Source organism: Stegodyphus dumicola, chromosome 11 (assembly GCF_044657685.1).
Source record: "Stegodyphus dumicola isolate Sdum_Otavi_A_Nest chromosome 11, ASM4465768v1".
NCBI lineage: Eukaryota > Metazoa > Arthropoda > Arachnida > Araneae > Eresidae > Stegodyphus > Stegodyphus dumicola.
In genome coordinates this window covers 92,314,355-92,335,544 of record NC_140778.1, presented here as the reverse complement: position 1 = coordinate 92,335,544, position 21,190 = coordinate 92,314,355, and the positions used below count along the sequence as shown (strand labels likewise).

The following is a 21,190-nucleotide window of genomic DNA, read 5'->3' as shown; positions in this document are numbered from 1 at the left end:
GTATCTGGTGTAATATATTTCTAGCTTAAATAATAATAATAATAATTAATTAATTAATTAACTTTTTTCCTCTTAATGTGCGTTGTATATTTATATAATTATGGTGTTTTGGCCTCCTCGGTGATTGCGGTGATTTGTGCCCAGAGGGCGCACCGCACAAAAAGTTAGTTGCGTTACAGAACGTAAGGGAAGCGGACACGCCAAAATGTCGGGCGTATTACCGCTAATTGAGGTAATTGCATCGTATCTGTCAGGTGGCAGAAAACTAGTATGATGTATCAATTCACGTGCCAGGTGGCAGAATATGTCTATCATGTACATGCCAGGAGGCATAACGCTTGTAAACATGCCAGGTGGCATACGACTTGTAAATAAATTGTAAATAAATGTACAGTAAAATATCTTGGTGCAATAGATCAAGGAACACGCATCAACAACCTTCTGATCATTTGGATACGTACTTTTTTGATTTGTGGAGATGAAGAATGGACGAAGAAAATTAGTGAGTTCATGACTGAAAAGCCAGGATTTAACGCGAAGAAATTCGAGGTAGGCGGCTTACAATAATTTAACTAATTAAGTATTTATGCTGATATTTTGTGTTATATACTTCTAGCAAATAATAATAATTTAATTGATTTAGTTTTTATACAGAGAATAGTTTCAGCGCTTGTATTCTGTGTGATATCATGTTCTGTACATTTATTATGGGGCCCATAGACTTATTCATTGATCTTTACTAATTAAGCAGTGTACAGCGCTACTGCTATTTTATTAATTGAGCAGTGTGTTACCTGTCATATTTGATTGAGCAGAGTATTTGTCATATTTAATTCAGTCATATTTGATTCAGTGATCGTATCTTGTATATTTTCCTGTTTTATACATTTAACCATACTTATATCTGTGAGTGTTTATATATCAGTAAGTGCTAGTATCTTGTGTAATGTATTTCTAGCTTACAAAAATTTAATTAATCAAGTTTTCCCCCTAATGTGTTGTATAATTATATAATTCTGGCTTACAATAATTTAGCTAATTAAGTATTTATGCTGATATTTTGTGTTATATACTTCTAGCTAATAATAATTTGATTGATTTAATTTTTATACAGAGAATAGTTTCAGTGCTTGTATTCTGTGTGATATCATGTTCTATACCTTTATTATACGGCCCATAGACTTTTAATTGATCTTTACTAATTAAGAAGTGTACAGCTCTACTGCTACTGTTTTAATTGAGCAGTGTGTTACCTGTCATATTTGATTGAGCAGAGTATTACTTGCATTACTTGTCACTTTCCCAGATTGAGCAGAGTATTCCCACTATCCTGATTGAGCAGTGCTTATGTATACTCATACAACTTACATGCAACTTATGTAGTGGCATTTCTACACTGGTAAATACACCAAAATACCCCTTGATTGCTATACTCAACTTCATCATCACCCATATTCCTTCCAGCACAAACCAGCACTAAACCTGATGCAGAAGCGTCAGTGCGCCTTTGCAAATTCGACGCAGCAACAATCGTAGTAACTGAAAGTCTTAATTACGAACAAAAAATTAATACACTCTACGAGAAAGCCAAAGACATTGGCACCAGTACAAAAAGTAACAAGTACCTGTTACCGACAGAGCAAAGAAAGAAACTATTGGCCATTTTAGAGGCCTTCCGGACTCTAGCCACCAGAGGACCTGCTGCCACTCCACCTCCAGCTAAAACCAACACAGGTGTTAATACTGATTCAGGACTCTTCTACTCTCCACCTCAACCAACAATACACCCAGCAGCAGCTCTGGTTATCGAGCGTTCCTACGCGCAAGTGGCATCACATTCTACGAAACACACACTCCTTATTTACCCAAAAGAAGACTCGAACGCCACAAGGGAAGTACTAAAGGAACACTTGAACGCCAAATTCCCTCTCCCATCACTAGGTGTAAAAATACACTCAGTTAGAAATATCCAGAAGGAGGGGATTGCTGTTGACTGCACCACCAAAGAGGATCTCACCCACCTCACAAAGACACTAGAAAGCACGCAAGGCGAACAATTTGCCAAAACAAAACTGCCAGCAGTCAGACTACCTAGAGTCGCAATCCACGACGTAAAACTAGACGTCACCAAGGAGGACACTGAACGGGCACTAGGCTCTGGATACAACCTTACCAGCAGCACTACAAAAGTCTTATATAGGCTAAAAGATAAAGAAAATGGCGTCAAATGGGTGCTGGAATGTCAGCCATCAGCCTTCCACCGCATCATGCAATACACCAGATTGTATCTTGGCTGGAGAGTGCACCGAATTGCTGAATTCTTCAACACCAGACGATGCTTCCAGTGCCAGGAATTGGGGCACACGCAGCAAGACTGCAAGAACAAAGTCTACTGTGCGTACTGCTCCGGAAGCCACAACGTCAAGAACTGCAAATCCGGGATGGCCACCTGCATCAACTGTGCAGACTATAACTACAGAAGTAATAACAAAATATCCTGCACCCCCCCCCGCCTATGACATCTCCTGTCCCACCTAATAGCACTACGGACATCCATCAATCTATGCCTACAGACCACAACAACCAATTAAAATTAACATTTAGCCCCATAAAATGCGTCCAGATTAATCTACAAAGAGCGCAGCAGCTACATCTCAAGCAGTCACTCATGCAACATCCCACGATGCAGATCTACTCCTGATACAGGAACCTTATTGTAGAGAGGGTCAAGTAGCAAGCCTTCCCATATCGTGGAAAGTCTATCAGCGTAAAGCGGAAACTAACGAACAATCCCCCAGAGCCGCAATAGCATGCACCAACCCATCCTGGTCTCCACTAGTCATCAAGCAAGAACGAGACTTCGTTGCCATCTTACTAGCATTCAATAACGCACAGTACATAATAGCTTCAATTTACTCTTCCCCAACGGACAGTATCACTGGCACCACCTCATACATTCTTGACACCATACAACGCTGCCCTTCAACCCCTCTGCTTCTTAGTGGTGATTTTAATGCGCATAACACCATATGGGGATATGCAGATACTACGACGAAGGGACAGGAGCTTGAGGACTTTCTAGCAGCCAATAACATTCATCTATTAAATACACCCGATTCCCCACCTACATTTCATAATACCTATCATGTGGGCTGGCCAGATCTTACCCTCTGTTCAAGCAGCATCGCAAACCTAGTGCAGGACTGGACTGTGGTCGATGATGAGAGCTGCTCTGATCACAAATACCTTCACTTTCTCATAAACTGTGACACGAAAATCACAGTCCTACGTAGATACAGGCTTCCAGGCAACAAGATCCGCCCCCTCAGTCGCTCCTTCACACGCATCTTAAGTAATAATGAGGAAGACAACCTTGCGCTTCACAACAGTCCAGAAGGCATGGAGATTTTCACAGACCGACTACTTGAAAACCTTAAAGCAGCCTGTAGTGAACTACTCCCCACACGCGCAGCGAAGAAAATACAAGGAGTTAAGTGGTGGACGAAAGAGCTCAGACAACAACGGCAAAAATGCAAAGCTATCAGACGCCGCATACGTTCCACCACCAATAAAGACAGGAAAATCCAACTATTGGCGACATTCCGCAAAGAGCGCGCTCTTTACAAAAACAACATACTAGCGGCCAAAATTACCAGTTGGAGGAAATTTTGCACCGAAAACAGCAGACCGTATGGAATCCTCCACAAGCTAGCCTCAAGTAAAATATATCAGCCAGCTCAAATCTTCATGCAGCCACCAAATACAAGAAACAACAATCCAGTACAAAATACAGCCACTACAATCCTCAACGAAGTCTTCCCCACAGACAACGCGGAGGAAGATACGCCAGCACAGAAAATTGTTCGCATGAATACCACCATCCCACCGACTCCACATGATATACTATTTAGTGACAAGGAAGTCAAGCAAATTTTCCGACACCTACCCCTGAAAAAGGCCCCCGGTCCGGACGGCCTGGACTATAGCATCATCAAAGTTGCCTACAAAGCACGCCCCTCCTTCTTCTACAAATTCTTTAACCAATTGTTTGACAACCAAATATTCCCGCAGGCATTCAAGAAAGGACAAGTCCTATTCCTGAAAAAGAATAAAAGCCCGCGAGACCCGCGCTCTTTTCGCCCGATATGCCTTTTGCCAACCCTGGGCAAAATTTACGAGAAATTAATTGTTAACAGACTAAAATATCATCTCCATAGCAACAATCATCTCAGCCACAGGCAGTATGGCTTTCGCACTGGTCTGTCCACTACGCATGCCCTCTGCAAAATTCGTGAAACAATTCAACGCAATAGCACCACAGGTTTCCATACAGCTTTCATATCCATTGACCTCCAGAGTGCGTTTGACACACTCTGGTGGCCAGCGATAAGACAGGCCCTCCGAGACGCAGTGTCCATCCAACCTCTTCAGCGTTTTTAGTAGTTATCTAGAGAATCGTAGTCTTCTCATAGCCATCAACAACGACGCTACCTTCAAAGTGCAAGAAAGAGGATGTCCCCAAGGCTCTTGTGCTGGACCGATTCTCTGGAATTTAACATTCAACGCTGTACTGGATGCAAACTGGCCACGACATACAAGTGTCATCGCCTACGCAGACGACGCAGCTCTTCTTGTCAAAGGTCGCACTCGTGCGGAGCTCGAGAAAAACGGCATTGAAGTCTGCTCCCTCCTCGCCAATATCTGCAGCAACTTAAAGCTTACAATCTCTACCGCAAAGTCATCAGCAATAATAATACCCAAAGCAGGCACGAATCCAACGCGCCGCCTCTGCATCAAACTACAAGGAGCCAACATAAAGATTGTCCAAACGCTAAAATACCTAGGTGTAATCTGGGATAAAAAACTAACCTGGATCCCTCACATCCAAGAACTAAAGAACAAAACATCAGCTATAGCCAGAAAGGCGCGCGCCTTCCAAGGTAAAAACTGGGGTCAGAATCATCATATTCAGAAGATCCTCTACCATGCGGTAGCTGAAAAAATAGTCTTGTATGCTGCTGCCGTATGGGCCCAACCGATGGGAGGACGAAAGATAAAACATCTTACATCTCTTCAACGACCATTCGCCCTGAATCTCTGTAAAGCGTACCGCACCACAGCCACCAGCTCAGCGACAGTCCTTGCCGGGCTCATTCCACTCCACATACGGGCAGAACAAGAGGCAGTCTACACCACCCTCATATACCTCCGCAAAGATGCAACATTTGACAACATAACATACAGCCCTCTGCAATTTCAAAGCCCAGGTAACACTCTTCACACTCATCCTGCACGTAAAGGCACAGAAATAAGAATTAACATCTCACTGATACAGCCACTGTCAATGACGCGAGTTTCAAGGGATACGCAAATATACACCGACGGCTCTAAGCAGGAAGACGGAGTAGGCAGCGCCTTTGCACACTATGACAAAGGAAGAACCATCCATGTATGGAAAGGACGCCTTTGCTCACTATGACAAAGGAAGAATCATCCATGTATGGAAAGGACGCCTTTGCTCACTATGACAAAGGAAGAATCATCCATGTATGGAAAGGACGCCTTTGCTCACTATGACAAAGGAAGAATCATCCATGTATGGAAAGGACGCCTTTGCTCACTATGACAAAGGAAGAATCATCCATGTATGGAAAGGACGCCTTTGCTCACTATGACAAAGGAAGAATCATCCATGTATGGAAAGGACGCCTTTGCTCACTATGACAAAGGAAGAATCATCCATGTATGGAAAGGACGCCTTTGCTCACTATGACAAAGGAAGAATCATCCATGTATGGAAAGGACGCCTTTGCTCACTATGACAAAGGAAGAATCATCCATGTATGGAAAGGACGCCTTTGCTCACTATGACAAAGGAAGAATCATCCATGTATGGAAAGGACGCCTTGACTTAAACAAAAGTGTGTTCCAGGCGGAGGTGCAAGCAATTATAACCGCGGTAGATTACATTTTCAATAATAATATAGAACGAAATTTTCACTGACAGTATGTCAACGATTCTAGCACTAGATAATCATAACCACACCTCGCCCTTGATCATCAAATTACAACAACTTTTACAGCGCAACCCGCAGAAACATCTCTCCTTAACATGGATCAAGGCACATGCAGAAAATGAGGGGAATGAAGCAGCTGATAGCCTGGCCAAGCAAGCAGCCACTGATCCAGAAGCTGAAAAAATCACAATCCCAGCCCCTCCTTCCTACCTCAAAGGGCTATTACGGGGTGAAGGCCTAAATCTTTGGCAGGAAGACTGGACTCACTGCACAACTGGAAGACGTACATACAGCTACCTCCCGAAAGCAGCACTGAACGCAACATTGCAATAGCTCCTCTTACGGCTTATATTACGGGACACGGCCCATTCCCGACCTACTTCAATAGACGTGGCATAACAACCACGGACATATGCGCCTGCGGAGCGAAAGGCTCCCCAGACCACTATGTTTTTGAATGCCATCTGACAGCAGGAAATCACCTCCCTCTTCCCATCAACAATAGTGAAGCTTATCACCGCTTCCTTATAAAGCACAAACCGGCAGTAAATACAATTTGCAAAGTTGTTAACAAGCTCAAGAGAATGGGCCAAGATTTGTGCTCTCCTCATTAACCAAAACTCTCAAGGCATGATACACTAAGTCAGCATGCAGTTCCACATTCTCAGACACATAAGTCTACTCCTAAAACTTACATAAGTCCCTATTACAGACACATTTCAAATAATGTACAATCAAATGTATTTAACATTTCCTCTTCTGTATATGCATAATACTTAATTTTTTATTTTTATTTATTTTATTTTATTTTATTTTTATTTTTTTCCTATGAGACTGTATTTTAATCCTATTATTTTGTAACTGTATTTTTGTATCTGTATATTTAATTTGTATTTTTATTTGAATTTTATTGTGAATGTGCAAAATTACCATAGCAAATTGCAACAACAAATGTCAAAACGGTAAAACGAATGCAATCTGCCCTTGTATGGCCATGTAAATGCTCTTGTTAACATCCTAAAAAGCTCCCGAGGCGGCCTCTTGAAGCCCCAAGGAGTTGTTCCTGGTTAGTGGAGGGCGCGGGACACATGCCTGTTTACCTCTGTTAGACACCAGGCGTCCCCGTCCTCCGTTACCAACCAACCAACCAACCCAAGGGCGACCAGGCTGAGTCAACCATCAGCACAGTGGTGTCGCAGTTATCAACACTTTATTTATGAAGAGCAAGGCATCTGCAATAACTTTAATCCAGTTGCTTTTAATCTCTCCAACTGTACCAACATTAACGACGAATAATTCAAAGGAACAAAAATAACCTTTATACATATGGCTCCAAAGCTGAGAATGGCACTGGCAGCGCTTTCTATAGACCGGAAAATGGTACTGTAACATTTGAATGGAAGAGGAAACTAGGATTGGACAACCAACTAAACTTCCTTGGTCCCATATTAAAAGAACCACTTTGACAAGCTTGCTACAAAATTGGCAAAGCAAATAGTCAGAGGCAGAAGTACGACGATAGTCATGTCGCTTATTGCCAAAAGTTATCTAACATGGAAATCGAGACTCACCGTGCTAGCCTAATACAATTCTTGACAGGTCATGGGCCATTCCTAGTATACCTCTACAAATTCTGACTTCAGGCGTACTCCTTTTTGTGAGTGCGGAGAGAAAGACCATTATTAATTTCATTGCGTTAATACAAGAGCGTGGCACTTTGAGAAACCAGCGGACTGTGCTTCGTCAACGTGGACGTTCAACACTAATAAAAATAAAGCACTCCTTGGTAAAAGAGAAAATTTCAAAACACTGCGTAAGCAGAAATCATCGTGAATAATATTATGTTTGAAATGACTAGAATTTCAAGCAGACAATTTGGATAACGCATGGAGTCTGCAGTTATCAAGCTAAATAATTCGATAACTACTGGTAAGTTTATCATAGAATAATAAGGCTTGTTTTCATTCAGCAGAAGTTCATTGCGGGCCACGACGTCCCCCCCCCGCGCAGAGCAGCGTGAAATTGATAAACAGATATCGGAACGGTTTGATAAACAAAGGATATGCCTTTATCCATTTTTTGTAGCAATTCGTTTTTTGTTTGATGGACATCGAAACATGCTTTCGTTTTCTAGATCCTTTGGGAGCTCCAGCATCGGAAATTCTATTTGACATAATCAAAAGTTCCTGCTTACTTTTATAAAATTGCTCCTACAGTCTGCAAAAAATAATAAGCCGGATCAAATTCGAAGATTAAGGAACAACGCAATCATCAACATTAACTGAAATAGATAATTAGATAATTTTAGCTTATACCGTCCGTTATACATTAAACGCGCACGCGAAAACGTATTCTGCGCTTGCGCAGACACATATGCGCAGTCGTAAATGTCTTGCGCGCACGCGTAAAACGCCTATGCGCATGCGTCAACGCAGCGCATGCGCAGAAAGATTTTAGCTTTGAGGTCCGGATTATGGGTGTCCGAATTAACGACTTTTGACTGTATTAGCAGAAGTGATTTTTAGTGCATCTGAAATATTTGCACTCATTATTCACACTGAAATACATTTATAATAAAATGTCAGCACAAATATAATTATTTTAAAGTATAACTTAAAAATTAATTTTACATTCATAAAATTATACTGTTGCGTTATTATGGGTTCGTAATAGATTGATTGCGCTCAGGTCTGATGTGGTTGATAAAATTTGTTTTATCTAAACACTTCAGAGTTCTGGAACTTTGCATAGAAATACTCTTACAGGTGTTCACACAGTATACAATTTGTAATTACACTTCAAACTACTTTTTACGTTAAACACAAGAAATGTGCTTGTAGAAAGCGAAAGCTTTCAATACTTCGAAGACCTTCTTTGAATAAACAAATCACAACAACGGAGAACGGATGCTCTCTCCGTCCTTATACAGTTTTCACCCTGCCATCGCAATATTTCGAGTACCTTCTACTTCTCAAAATTACTGCAAGGTATATGACGCCGGATACACTTCCAGTTACACATGAAATAATTTACAATTATTCAATTACAATACCTACTTTACAGTAACAGGGATCAAGCCAAAATGTCACAAGTTTTACGACAAAATGTTTTCGCCAAAACCATTGCCAGCTTGGCGGCCAAATTAACGAGATAGCCATTTAATCAATATTAAATAAGGCCCCTATATTCTTACTTTTCCGGCAAGCTTCGTCCTTCAGATTTTCATAGTGCATTATGCAAAAGAAGCACAATTTCATATATAATTTCAGTAAAATTATTTATCTATATATAAAACTCATAACATTGCCCTCCTTCCCAAAGTTTACACGTCCCAGGCAGAACAATCCCTGAACAGCAAGCCATACTTAGATATTCATAAAGAATATGTACCAATGGATTAATGTATTCTCTAAGGAGAATATTCCTTAGATATTCTTAGCTCCGTAGGCCCAGCCAAAGAACGTCTATGTAAAGAAAGATTCCATATGCGTAATGTAAAACAGTTTGCTATTACGCCGCTAAAAAGAGGAGGGGAAATTCGCGAAGGGATTTGGCGACGGAACCTGCCGCAGAGAATTTCCCTCTCCGCCATGTGTACAGGAAATTGAGGAACACGTGTTAAGAAGAAACGATCTCTGACAAAACGTTTCTTCTTTGACGTTTCGCGATAATTTATAATCGGATTTACGTACTTTCTTTCCTCGAAATAATTAATCCATTAATTAATTTACTTGAGCGGAAAAATATTTTCTTTTTCTTTAAAATTTAAAGAAATTTAAAACGATATTTCTTTTATGAACTCTTGATAAACGTCACCTTCGAACTTCGACGCCGCTTCGAGCTTTGGCAACAGATATTTCGCGCATGCGCAGCTGTTTTTCTCTACGTTCGGAAAGACTCCTGCTGCGGATAAGTTTTCCTTCTTTAACATTACATATTCTTTGGCCCAGCTACTCTGGTGTTTACACCGTTCCCCCAGTGAGGAAGCAAGACTGCGTCTGTCCTTGGCAAAAGTCTTGGCACCATGCAGATGACAAAACGAAGTTGTTCTCCTCCCCCCCCTGAATTCTGAAGAATAGCCAAAGAAGGAAAGGTTGCTGGAAAGTGGAGGGAAAATTCGTTAAGGGATTTGGCGACGGAACCTGGCGGCGAGAATTCCCCCTCCGCCATGTGTGCAGAAACTGAGGAACACGTGGTTAAGAAGAAACGTTCTCTGACAAAACATTTCTTCTTTGACGTTTTAGCACCTCATAACGCCACTGAGGAGGCTTCCGACCTTAGCGAAAAACCAAACGGAGTAATGCCTGCGCAGTGGGTAATCGCACCGACGGTGCGAATAGCTAACAGGCTATTCACACCACCTACGTTCGCGCATGCGCACAATCAGCCCAGGTACCACCGTTTTACCAAAGAATGTAGCAAAGGGTAGTTTTCCGTTTCGCCGGCGCAAATCTCGCCAAGCAGACTTTATTGGCGACAACATACAGTATACACATAAAAAATATTAAAAAAATGTTAGTTCTAAGAATTCCTTTTTCGAAGGCATAAACATTTTAATATCGCTTAAAATTTTATAAAAAGCCAATAAATAAAGACAATAAATTTGTAAAAAGACATTAATTTAAGAATTTACTATGCTTCATGGTTCAACATCCGGATTCGTCGGTTTATATCACGTGACACCAAGCGATCTCATCTCACGTAAACTACTCTACAAAAATCTAATGCTCTCAGTAATTATCTACATTAATTTCAAGTTAAATCTTAATTTAGAACACAAGTTTAAATGCAAGAAATATTTCAATTCGTACGAATAGCTTACTCAGAAATTATGTAAAACTGCAGTGCTTTACTTTGCTAATGCATTCTCGTTAGAATTGATGAATTTAACACTTGACTTTACCTTTTCTATATTTTCGGCTTCGGGTTAAGCGCTGTGATTGCATCCTGGTTGACTTAATTACCGAAAATGGCCTTAGACATAAAACTGAACTATCTGATAAAAATTCTATGTAATTATATGCCAGTATTGAAAGAAACAATCAATCTGATAAGAAAAAGCTGCGACTTGTTTTGAAAATGAGGCTTAAAAGGTTACCAGCGAGAATATTCCGTTTGGCATCGGTTGTACCATTATTGGCGACTTTATCGCTTGCGCCGGCAAAACGGAAAAGTACCTAGCAAAGAGAAATCAAAGAAAGTATGTATGTATATACATATTCTTTGGTTTGGTTTTACGCCGATTTCCGTAAGGCAGGCGGTAGTGAGAGCGAAGGTTGTTAACCCTAATTCAGCAATAGAAAGGGTTGTTAATAGTTCACCAGCAAGAGAATAATTTGCAAGTACTAATTATCAATTACAAAGACGAGGTCAATCTATATACATGATAATGTTCAGGAAATGATTAGATAAAATAGGGATTTAATGATGGTTCTAATTGCAAGCGAGGACGAGTAATTAGTTAAAAAATCTTTAGTGTATTGACAAAAAGGCTACAGAAATTACTTAAATTCTTTTATTTAAAAGAGGAATTTTTATGCAAACTTAGACCCTATTCTTATAGCATAGGACTATCAGAATTTATTATTCAATAAGAAAACTTACTGAAAATGATAATATTCTTATATATTCATCACTTTTTTAGTATCCACACAGGTTTCAATCCACACAGGTTCAAATGCCATATTTCAAAATCAAAGTTATTTATGAAATAAAACCATACAAAATATGATAAATCATTTGTGTGTGCCAATTTTTAAATCAAAATCTCTTACATTAAATTATTTCTATCTTTTAAATTACATCCCATTATTTATTTCAATTTAATTGATTAATGTGTTTGTACTAATATTTCAAAGTTCATTGAAGCACTTTTTGTGTTCTGAAAATGCCAAGTATTTCCATAAAAAAAAATAAGCAGGCATACAGAATAATTAATTTAATAGTTGATATAATCGCTTTTAACTTATTTCATGTCTAAATTTTCTACACAGAAATCCTCTGACTAATTTTTAGTATCTTTTATCGGACGAAATTTTTCAAAGAGGAATGAATTAAAGTCTTGATTGCGCAAAACACATCTTTAAAGCTAAATGTATTCTAAGAAGTACAAAAAATGTAAACAAAATTTTGTACACCCCAAATCAGTCATTTAAACTATTCAAACAGTTCAGAAAAAGGATAAACATTGCGAACATAAAAATCTGCCTTTTTTAATATATACTTTAATAAAAGGAAATGTGTTCCTTCTTTTTATAAAAAAAAGGAACTCATTTCCCTTTGTAAACTTTTGAAAGTCGCCAACGTTTAAAAAATGATAAACTACGCCAAGGTAAAAACCCGCCTTTTTTTTTTAAAAAAAAAGGTTCACTAGAACCGTTCGCGTGCGTAGAATCCGTTCCTTTCGATTGGGTTCTATAGACGGATCTGACAACTCAATGCGCATGCGTGATTAATGTTGGTGAGAATAGCTTAAGCGGCTAATCGCACTGGTGGTGCGAATAGCATCGGTCGTAATGCCTGCTCAGTGAAAAACCTACATACTAACCAACAGGGGAAGAGTCGACAGATGAATGTATTTATTTCAGTGGTCATTTGTTGCCCAGTTAGAGGGAGAAACTATGACATCTTGCATATAATGCATCGACTAATTCATTTTAAAAGTTGTAAATTAATTAAAAAGATTTTAATCGAAGGGGGATTGAGGTTATTATTGATGACAATTTACAATCAGAATTGAATCTGATATTGTAAAGCCAGTGCTAGTTAACATGATGACAGTAAGTTCTAATTCAGAGTTTACAAGTCACTACGATTCTTACAAGTGTCACTACGACAGTCGTTTTACTACGTTTGCAATTCACTACAAGCATTATTTATTTACCTAGACTCAAGCAATCCCCCATGCCTTCCTCCCAGTAATTAATCGTTTTTGCGTTCGATTAATTATCAAATTTAATTACTTTAAGAAAGCTTTTAGATTTTTAATATGATACAATCAATGTTTGCCTTGACATTTCTAGTTATTGGTTTCCATGTAATTTTGAAAGATTAACGCTATGTGGTACAATATACAATGTACCACATAGCTTAATGTGTGACATGTATACAATATACAATAAATACAATGCACTTCCATAGAATACAGTACAACTGCTATATACCATAGATGCACGTACATTGCAATGTGCGTTCAATATGAGCTTCTGGTTAACAATATACAATTAAAGTACACAGAACACATACAATATACTAAATTCTTGCAATTTGCAATGTATGTGCAATATACGCATACAATATACACACAACATATACAGTTAAATACTTGCCTGATGCATAAAACCTATACAATATACAGTTTTCAATTAAAAAATAAAACATTATTTACATATAGTATATGTACGTACAAATGCAATTTTCGTTCGTTGTGCGATTTTAGTTAACAATATGGAATTATTATACAAAGCAAATATAATATACTACATACACGGTTCGCAGTATACTTGCAATATACACATACCATATACTACTAAATACTTGTTGATACATAAAACCTCACTCTTATGCTGTACAGAAATACTTGTACACAATATACATTATTTAATATGCTTCAACAAAATACAGTACACCTGCTATATAAAATATGTGCACGTAAAGTTGCAATATAATCTCAATACGCGCTTCTAGTTAACAATAAGCAATTAAAATACAAAACATATACAATTTACTAAATACTTGTAAATCGCGATATACGTTAATACACATAACATGCACAGTTAAAATACCTAGAAAAGCACACCAGGACCAGGAGGACGGGTCCGAGTGTCTCCCAATCTCTTTTCCCCTACCACCACCCTCTAGAGAGGATTTTCGGCCCTCATGCCGCACAGACACTATACATTTATAATGCCTTCTCCGAGATTTGAACCCGAGCCCTTCGATATGGCAGTCAGTCACTGGCCACTATTTCAGTTGGGCGGCACTTTTTAATCTGATTAATTTAAATAAAAAACGCATATAAATCATGAAATGTCTAATAAAAATATAAATATTTTTTCTTTATATATTCATTACATATTTTCTATCATTATTCATTCATTATATATTTTTATGACTATTCCTTTATTCATCATATATTTTTCTTTTCCACGGTAACTATTTTAGGCGATATGTAAATACGCTTTATGTTCATATACTATACATTAACGATTTATTATTCATCACTTATCGTACGGAATATCCGAGAAGGAACTATATTAAAAAATTACCTGTTCCGGATCTGCATGGCACTTATGCAAAAGAAATAAAACTACATCTAAATGGCCAAAGAAACACGACACCAGTAGAGGTGTGGATCCGTTGGTATAGCAGGACACTAACCTCTTGATTCTTGTCTTAGATCCAGTACGTAAGTAGACCTGCATAATCAGTGATAAAAGATAACCGTCACTTGTCAAATTCATATAATCAATATTACAGTTTTATGAACAAAATTAATACATCTAATAAAAACAATTTAAGATGGGTCATCTACATATAATAATTAGAAATCGTAAAAGTAAAATGCATGAAAGGTTTTTAGAAGATAGCGTTTCTCATTTATAAACAACAATTCTGTAGTTTACAGGATATAATGCATTTAATTTTAATTAAATGGATAAATTTTACTCACAGCATTGATGGAAAAGTAATGAAAGTAAGATCGAAACAGAAATAAATAATTGAATCAGAATGTTACGTTCTATGGTTTTAGGTCATAACATGCAATAGTTTTATGAATAACTGAATGGTCAAATTAAACAACTGATTTAATTAGCTACTGATTTAACTGATTACTGATTTTTAATATTGCACATTTACTTGTCAATTAAATCGTTAATGAAGCGAGTTGATGAATTTACACAGTACACGAATTATTAAATTTTGCACATTTATTTGCCAATTAAATCAGTAATAAAAATACCTGATACAGCACATAACTTCCTTGTATGGCCTATTACACACTTTTTTTTGCTGTGCTTCGTTTAAACTCATTTTCTTGAATTTCATTAGATACATTTCTAATTCGACGAATTCAGTTCTCGTTTAGCGATAAGGTAAAAATACATAAAAACTCAAAACATCTTCATTAAATTTTGTAAAATACATAAAATGCGAAATGCAGTTAAAACAATTAGTTTCTACATAAAAACAAGCAATTCGGCCAGCGGGCAGGAAGACAAAATTTTCGGCGCACAAAACTGAAAGTTAACTTCTGGTCCCTTCGGCAAAGTGACATTGAAGTTGGTGCAACGGACTTAATTCACTGTTCTAATAAGAGTTTCATATGTAAACAAGCGGCGGCCTCATTAGACCTAGCACCAGTTTTAAATTGTTGATAATTCGACAACTATTGCATGGAGATTAACTAAAGGCATAAAAATCTTAACTCGGGCATATGAACAACACAATTCAATCACTTTTGAAGCAAACAATCTACTGACACATAAGAATAAAAAAATGAGCTCACCGAGCCAGGATTAAAAATACGAAAGCAAACTTCTAACTTTAATTGGCTATAAACTCTTTTCTTTTTTCATTTAATTTGGGGACTTCTCCTCTCTGTCTTAAAAATAGCACTATAATGGAATGTATATTGCAGAGGCACCCCCTCTGATCAATGGTAGTCTCAAACCTTGATTCATAAACACGGTAGTTTCATCCATAGCAATGACATTGGACAGTTGGTACTTACAGATGTCGATGCCATCGACGAAACACATGAATTGAAATGCATGTTCAGTCACTTCAGTTTCTTCCAGTCTGAACCAAAAACGTGAATGTCGATCTGAACAAATCTGAACAAAAAAGTGAATGTCGATCTGCTTAGAACCACGTAGTCTCAACGGCCTCTTGATTGCTCCGAGTCGAACAGGACTCGTTGCCAGAGTAGTCTGACGCGTCCGCGGCAGATGTATACTCCGGCTAAAATATCTCAACGACGCGCAAAGGCACAGCCGATATCGCAGTGATTAGGTGGGATTTAAAGGCATTCAGTCAAAATAATCATACGGATGGTAGCTTCGCACCACTGGTCACTCGACCAGGCATATGTACCAAGTGTCCGAAAGTGAATTCATATCGCTGAAGGAAGCTATTCACCCAGTGCTGTGATGCTTAGAATTCGTCTTGCGATATGTCTAGCTGTGTCAAACCAAAAGCCCATATATACAGTGGTGACCAAAATTGTGGACACTTTTCAGAATTTTTATGTTTTTGAACTTTGTATACTTATAGAAAACGTTACGTTTCACAAAATGCAAACTATCATTTTAAAGAGAATTTATTACTGAAATCAATACAAAACACAAAATTCAATTATTTGCAATACAAAAAATTTTAAACGATAATAGTTATCGATATACATTAGATAGTGATGATTGCAGTGAGTTATCAGTACTTAGTAGGGTAACCTTTATTTTTAATTACAGCTTCACATCGACGTTTCATGAGCTGACAAGAGTTTTAAGCTTTTCTTTCGTTATTACATGATGCCAGGAAACAATTATAGCCTCAATTAGTTCCCTTTTATTTGATGGGTGGCTCATTCGGACAAGAGTTTTCAAACGGTGCCACAAATTTTCGATAGGATTGAGGTCAGGACTCTTTCCTGGCCATGACAACAATTTAATGCTCTCTGTACGAAACCACCCTTTCGATATTTTGGCCGTAAGCATGGAGCAGAATCCTGCTTAAAAATAAACGAAGCATTGTTGGGAAAGAGATCTCTGATGGAAGGTAGAAGGTTTAGTTCTAGAATAGTGTCAATGTATTTTCTGGCATTCAGTGTCCCATCGATGACATGAAGGCGACCAATACCATCTGCTGTCATGCATGACCAAATCATAACATTAACTGGGTTCTTCACAGTTGCTTGAATGCAGTCAGGATGCAGCTCTTCTCCTATTCTACGTCTTACATATTTTCGCCCATCACTACCGAATAACGATATCTTAGTTTCATCACTCCATATAACTTGTGACCACTGATCATCTGTCCAATTAATGTGTTCCTTTGCCCACTGTAGTCTTTTTTTTTTTTTTTTTTTTTTTTCCGTTGCTGAAAATTAAGATAAGGCTTTTTTCGTGGAATTCTACCTCTCAGTCCAACATCTGTTAATATTCTCCTGATTGTTCTTGAACTGACAGAAACACCAGCATCATTCAGATCACTTCTGATGGCCGCTGATGACATTTTTCTATCTTGAAGACATAGTCTTATTCTTCTGTCATCAATAGATGTGGTGTACCTTTTTCGGCCTTTTCCTTCTTTGTTTTTTAATGAATTTGTCTCCTGATATCGTAAACAAAAATTTCGGGCTCTAAATGTAGTCACTGAACCACCCACCTGTCTTGCAATTTCAGCATAGGAAAGACCCCTTCCTCGTAACACAATAATATTACATCTCTTTCTAGGTGTCCAATCTACTCTTTTATTTCATATCATTGCTTCTTGACTAAATATTAAAAATTTTTACAAAAATTCCTATTTGTAATTGCAGTGTATAAGAAACAGGTCCTCCTTCTACAGAACAAAGCAAAATAATGAATTGTTTCAAGGGTAAACATGATGTCAACTTCTACTGGCAGTTACTAACATTTGATTGGTTCTCAGAACAAGAACAGTGATTGGGCAGGAAAGCTAGACATTACGAACCACTTCATAACTAGGTTTTTTATTTATATTAAAGTACATATAACTTTTTTTTGTATTGCAAATAATTAAATTTTGTGTTTTGTATTGAATTCGGTAATAAATTCTCTTTAAAATGATATATACAAGCTTGCATTTTGCGAAATATAACATTTTCTATAAGCATACAAAGTTCAAAAACATAAAAATTTCTAAAAGTGTCCACAATTTTGGCCACCACCGTATATGTATTAATAATATATTTATGTTTACGAACTTTTAAATATTTTAAATGTCAAAATATTTCAAATTCAAGGAAACCGCTCACAAGCATAATAAAGTCACACTTTAAAATAGCAAAAATCATTCTTTTAACAAAATCATTCTTTTTATTATAATTTAAATAAATGGACACACATACAAAATGCTGTCATAGATTTTTTTACCGTGTGTCTTAATTTGTCGAAACATGTATGAAAACGCGGGCGGGCGCAAAAATTCAGTCCTGACAAGCTTTGACAAGCTTTTACCTGCGACTATAAAAGGAAAAAATTTGATGTGTACACCATATGACTTCCTTGTACGGAATATTAAATTATACGCATTTTTTCTTGCACTTCATTTAAACTTATTGGATTGAATTAATCTACTTCGCCGACAGCGCATAAACCACAATAGAATAAATGCATTCTTTAAAATTCACTCTAGTATTTGTTTACCATAGCGACACTCTGGCGCTAGATTCACTTAACAGTATTATATTTCGTTCATATTATAACTCATAATGCACAAAATTTACATCATTTAAAAAATAGAATTATCTAATCGTTGCCACATGTTCTATTCAAATACTATAATAAAGCTAGAATGATGTATAAAAGAAATTAAGCAAACAAAACAAAAAAGAAACAGTTTTTCACAGATGATTGAGTATTTCTCATTCCATTAATTCAGTTCTCACTTCGCGAGAAGGCAAAAATACATAAAATCTCAAAATATCTATATTAAAAATTACGCAGTAAATCTTAAGCACTTATTTCCTCGAAAAAATTCCAGAAAGGATTAAGCATGATTTAATTGGCAATAATAAATGAAGGCGTTATCTTTGTTGTTGCGAAGCTAAGTTTCTCAAGATTGGCAACAAATCCATTAGTCTGCTATTTCAAATGTAAACAATCAATGGACGCCATAAAAAAAAAAGGCTTAGCAGCACTTAAACAACTTAAAATTGTTGATAATTCTAAAAATATTGCATACAGATTTACTAAAGGCATATAAACCTTAACCGGAAGATAAAAACAACATAATTCAATCATTTTTAAAGCAAGAAAATGTAGTACAATTTACAAACATATACGAGTAAAGAAACTGAGATCACTGAGCCGGGTAACAGAGTGGATATATATATAAATATATTTATATACGTTTGGTGCGGCCGATTGCAACCAAAATACGAGGTGCACATCTACATGTTATAGCAGTCCTATATACAAAATTTCAACGTTCTGAGGCTACTCGTTGAGTTATGCGAGATACGTACGTACGTACGCACGTACGTACAGACGTCACGAAAAATTATCTTCAGAATTAATTTTAAAGCAGTTTTTTAATTTTTTTGGAGGAAGCGAGTCTTTTATTCTGTCCTTACGTACAGATATCATGCAAAAACAATGTTAAATTGCATTCGATAGCGGTCAAAATGGTTATTTTCGTTGAAATATGCTGCCTGAAACTTTTCGCGATTACAATACTTCCTTTTTACTTCGTACGAGGAAGTAAAAAGGAATAACATGTCATATGTCACACTGTATTATCCATCAAGAGGCATTATGTGGTTTATCTCTACAACTAAAAGACGTAATGGGCAACGTTTGCAAAATTACTAATTACACATCGAAAATTTAAAACATTTTTGGATGAATGGGAAACTGAGTACGAAGATCTGCTTTTACATAGTAACGTTCGTTGGTTAAGTGCTGGAAAGTGCTTGAGGAGATTCTTTACACTTCGAAACGAAGTTCATCTTTTTCTCACAGAAATTGCCGTCGATGAAAATTTGACAGCAAATTTAGTTGATAAAAATTTTATTTATTCACTTACTTTCCTAACGGACATTACAAATTATTTAAATATTTTGAATAAATCCTTGCAAAGGCAAGATCAAAATGTGTGTTGCCTTTATAAATATGTTACTGGATTTAGAAACAAATTAAAATTGTTAAGGTTTAATTTGGAGCAAAATAATTTATTTCATTTTGAATCTTGCAAAGAGATCTATGAATAAATGAAGGAATGTAATATAGAAGCGAATTTTAGAGCATTTCTACCAAAATTGAATATGCTAATTACAATTTCAATGGAAGATTTTCTCAATTTTGATGATCTGGAACCGTCTATTGATTTATTTTGTGATACAATTAATATTGATATCAACTCCGTTGATCTTAAATATCAAATAGAACTATGTGACCTGCAGGCTGACCCATTTTTTACATCTCGTGGAGTAACTGGAATAGAAATACTCAAATTTTTAGATAAAGAGAAATATCCAAAATTGAGAGATTTTTGTACTTCAAATTGTATCAATATTCGAAAGTACATATATCTGCGAGTGTGCATACTGCGATATGAAATATATGAAGTCAAAATATAGAAACAGTTTGAGAGATTCCACTCTTTTAGATATATTAGACTTGCCACAACAAATATTGATGTGGACATAAAAGATATTGTTGCTAAACAATTACGGCCACAATGTTCTCATTAATATTGTAGGGTTTATATTTATTTTAATTAACATTTATTTTAAGTTTAAACTATCTTTTCTGTCAAGCCTTACTTTCCCCTGGAACTGCCAATGCCAGAGTATGTAAATGTTAGTAGAACGCGCAAGGATTCAAATTATCAGCGGAAGTATTCTGAGTTAAAATAGAAAGGAAACAAGTTCGAGATGTACTGTTCTTACTTCACGAACGCGGAGGTAGTTAGCCAGAAGTTGAAGAACCACGCGTTTCGGCCTGTGTGCTTGTCTCGGCCAATTGTTAATCGTTCAACGTGATATTCAAAGTTTGCTGAATTAGCAGCGGTATTGTAAAACGCGGTGAGGTTAGTTACGTTTAGAGAGCCTCGTAGTTAGAATCTTGTTATTATTTCTTTTCAGGTTCTTATTTTTATTTTACCGCCGGGTCGGCGTAGTTTGTGAGCGTCAAGAGCACGCAATTGTAATTTCTTAAGTTGAGTAAAAAGGGACTTAAACCCTTCGCAGGATTCTGTCTAATTTCCAGTTTCAGCAGTCACCACTTTGTTGTGTGCAGGTTGGAGGCGCGCAACTGTACAATATATTACGAATATTTTAAAGTTTTGTTTTTAGTATAAATAAAATATTTTTTTAATTAACATAAACTGACTTTTCATTTATCAACCTTCTTGGCCCCGAAATGTTTGGTGGAGAAAATACGGCCTGCGGGCTATGATAAGTTGGACAGCGCTGATTTAGGGTATAG

General features: G+C 37.1%; 1 protein-coding gene across 2 annotated transcripts in view; it reads right to left on the bottom strand.

Annotated features, from left to right (window-relative positions):
• The window catches only part of LOC118200636 (protein fem-1 homolog A-like), a 59,319-nt gene that overhangs the window by 21,062 nt on the left and 17,067 nt on the right, over positions 1–21,190 (bottom strand). For both annotated transcript variants that reach the window (XM_035372599.2, XM_085826996.1), the window contains exon 2: positions 14,285–14,434. In XM_035372599.2, coding sequence (XP_035228490.1) covers positions 14,285–14,434 — 150 coding nt within the window. The remainder of the gene's footprint in view (positions 1–14,284; positions 14,435–21,190) is intronic.